Source organism: Ailuropoda melanoleuca, chromosome X, assembly GCF_002007445.2.
Source record: "Ailuropoda melanoleuca isolate Jingjing chromosome X, ASM200744v2, whole genome shotgun sequence".
Lineage (NCBI taxonomy): Eukaryota > Metazoa > Chordata > Mammalia > Carnivora > Ursidae > Ailuropoda > Ailuropoda melanoleuca.
Window position 1 is genome coordinate 1,003,813 of NC_048238.1, and position 3,069 is coordinate 1,006,881.

The 3,069-nt window shown below is 56.5% G+C and overlaps 1 protein-coding gene across 1 annotated transcript in view; it reads right to left on the reverse strand.

The window, feature by feature from the left end:
- Positions 1 to 3,069, reverse strand: part of ASMTL (acetylserotonin O-methyltransferase like) — a 21,280-nt gene that overhangs the window by 4,032 nt on the left and 14,179 nt on the right. Inside the window, exon 10 of the mRNA XM_034649879.1 lies at positions 2,982 to 3,068. Coding sequence (XP_034505770.1) covers positions 2,982 to 3,068 — 87 coding nt within the window. The remainder of the gene's footprint in view (positions 1 to 2,981; position 3,069) is intronic.

The window sequence follows — 3,069 nt, forward strand, 5'->3', positions numbered from 1 at the left end:
GAGCGGTTCCAGCCCAACCCGGGGGGTGGGGTGGGGGGGAGAACCCTCAATGCAGCCGTGCACTTTCCCCGGCTCCCCAGCCAACCCTCCGCAGTATGAACACTCCCTGGAACCTAACTGTCTCCCCAGGCAGGTGTGGAATGACCCAGCGCTCAACCCTCAACCCCACCTGCTCCCGGGGAATACTACAGTTTTAGGATTCTTTCGTTTTCCGTTTTCTGAGTGTCAGTTCTGGGCTGGGCTCTGTTCCAGGACCTGGGAATGCAGTGGGGAAGAAACAGGCAGAAACCAGTCCTCCCAGGGCCACATTCTTCTTGGCGGTCAGCCGGAGTGTCCATGTGACATGGGTATGGCCAGGTGAAAACCTGCCTCTCAGTGACAGCATGTGTGTCCTGGGGCTGCAGCAACAAATGACCACACTCTGGTCATGTACTCTCTCCCAGCTCTGGAGACCAGAGTCTGAGACCCAGGCGGGGCAGGGCAGCTGAGATCCAGGCGGGGCAGGGCCGTGCTCCCTCCTGGGACTCCAGGGGCAGTCCTTCCTGCCTCTTCCAGCTTCTGGGCTCCAGGTGTCCCTGAACTTGTGGCCACATCCCTCCCATCTGTGCCTCTGTCCTCACGTGGCTTCTCCTCTGTGTCTGTGTCTCCTCTTCTGTCTCTTACAAGGACCCCTGTTCTTGGATTTAGGGCCACCCTGATCCAGGATCACATCCTTTATCACATCTGCAAAGTCCCTATTTCCACATAAGGNGGCGGGGCAGGGCCGTGCTCCCTCCTGGGACTCCAGGGGCAGTCCTTCCTGCCTCTTCCAGCTTCTGGGCTCCAGGTGTCCCTGAACTTGTGGCCACATCCCTCCCATCTGTGCCTCTGTCCTCACGTGGCTTCTCCTCTGTGTCTGTGTCTCCTCTTCTGTCTCTTCTAAGAACACCTGTCACTGGATTTAGGGCCACCCTGATCCAGGATCACATCCTTTATCACATCTGCAAAGTCCCTATTTCCACATAAGGTCCCATTCACATGTTCCAAGTGGACATAGATTTGGGGGGCAGGGGCAGGTTGGACAAGTCATCCTACTATATGGACCAATGAGGATGACTTAACTACGTCGCCTTTCTTGGCACTGAAATTTGCTCATTTAACAGATGTTGCTTAATTTTCTCTGCAGCTCTTGTTATGTTAGTATGTTCCCGAATGCTCCACCGGATTTGTCAACACGTTGCAATACTGTTTCCAAACCCAGAACTCATCTGTGTCTGTGTGTCTGCGTGTCTGCGTGTCCGGCCCAGAGGCCTCTCCCTGCCCCCCGGTCCCTCCTAGTGTCCCGGTTCCTGGCATCCGACTGTTCTTCACTCCAGAATGTCTCCAGGAGCCTCCTAGGAATGGCGGGGGGGAGGGGGGTGGGAGTCTCCCTGGTTTCAGTCCACAAATGCCTATGGTATTTTTTTTCTATCTACAGATGTGAACTGGTAATTTGGGCTCTTGGCTGGAACCCTGAATCGTCTCATTTTCCATGCCAAGGCTGTAGATCCAATCCGTCTCCGCCTTATTCTTCATTTGTAAGAACTTTCCTATTCTTTGCTCCTGTGGCCACGCTCTGTGCATGGAGGGACAGACTCCACCCTTTGCCTTCCACGAGCTTGTTTGTTGATGCTTTGTCCCCTGGTCCCCACACGTGTCTTCGAGTCCTGGATGCCTGTGCACCTGTGAGGAGTGGGGGCTCGGTGGCTGCTGGCACCTCTTGGAGCTAGGAGACTCCCCATGTCAGCCGAGCAAGGGGGCTTTTCTCTGGAGGATGGGAATTGGGTCGGGGACACAGAGCGGCCAGCACATGGAGGGCTCCCTGGAGGAAGAGGCAGACAGGAGGCATCAAGAATGCCAGCCGACCCTTGTCCAGAATAAAACGTTCCTGTGCGCCCTCCATGGGGCCCTGTGTCTGAGCTGCGAGCCACCAGAGACGGCCTTTCTGGCTCTGTGGGGCATCAGACCCTTGCAGGGCAACAGTTGGGCATAATGCTTAATTTTACAGGTCATCTCGGCCTGGCCACAGTGCCCAGATATGCGGTCGAGCATCCTTCTGGGGGTTCTTGCGAAGGTTCCTTCTGGATGAGAGTCACGGTTCAGTCTGAGTAAAGCAGCTGGCCCTCCATAACGTGGGTGGGCCTCGTCCAATCAGTCAAAGGCCTCAAGAGAAAACAGACTGAGCTCCTGCAGGAGGAGGGAATCCTGCCTCCAGCTGGTCTTCGCATTAGCTTGTCCACAGTGTAGACTTCGGACGTCCCAGGCTACACAATCGCACGAGCTAATTCCTTGCAATAACTCTCTATCTCTATACACACACACCCCTTTGCACTTAACCTTTGCTTTGTGTGTGAAATAGGAGATCAAACACGCGGGGCGTTTCCCGGCGCCCGTGGAGTGGAAGACACGGTGTAGAAAAGGACCCGTGAATTGCTGTATCGTTTATGTTCCCTGAGTCTGCAAGGAGGGAACGGGGGGTGCCTTGCAAGACGCCAGTAGCACAAGACACGGGAATGAGGGCCATGCTTTACAGGACGGGGACCTTGAGGGGCTGGGAAGGGGCTTCGGGGGGCTGGGCACCCCACTCTGAGGCCTGGTGGGCCACGTCGGCCCTGAGTGGCTTGGACACGGCGCGGGGGACACAGGACACCCAGGATAGCACTCAGAGAAGCCACAGCCTGTGTGCACAGAGGGACATGGCTGGGGGAGCATCCAGGAGACTTTAGGGCCCAAGAGCACAGACGCGGTCACTGGCTTTCTGGGTCCAGGACAAGGGGACTCAGGTGAGACCTTCCCAGAGCTCCCGCCACCCTCCTTGTGGATTAAGCACGTCGTCAGGGGGATGGGAAATGGCGCCTGGGGACCAGCTGGGGGCATCCTGGTTGTCTGTAACACGGCTCGTTCCTTTGTAAATGACAACAGTGTTCGTGGTTGCAGGAAGGACCCACTGGGCACGGTCTCACCTGGCTTGCAGCTGCTTGAGACGCGGCTCAGCAACTCCTGCACTTTGTGGTCCGGCCAGTCGTGCAGAATTCTGGACAGGATGTACAG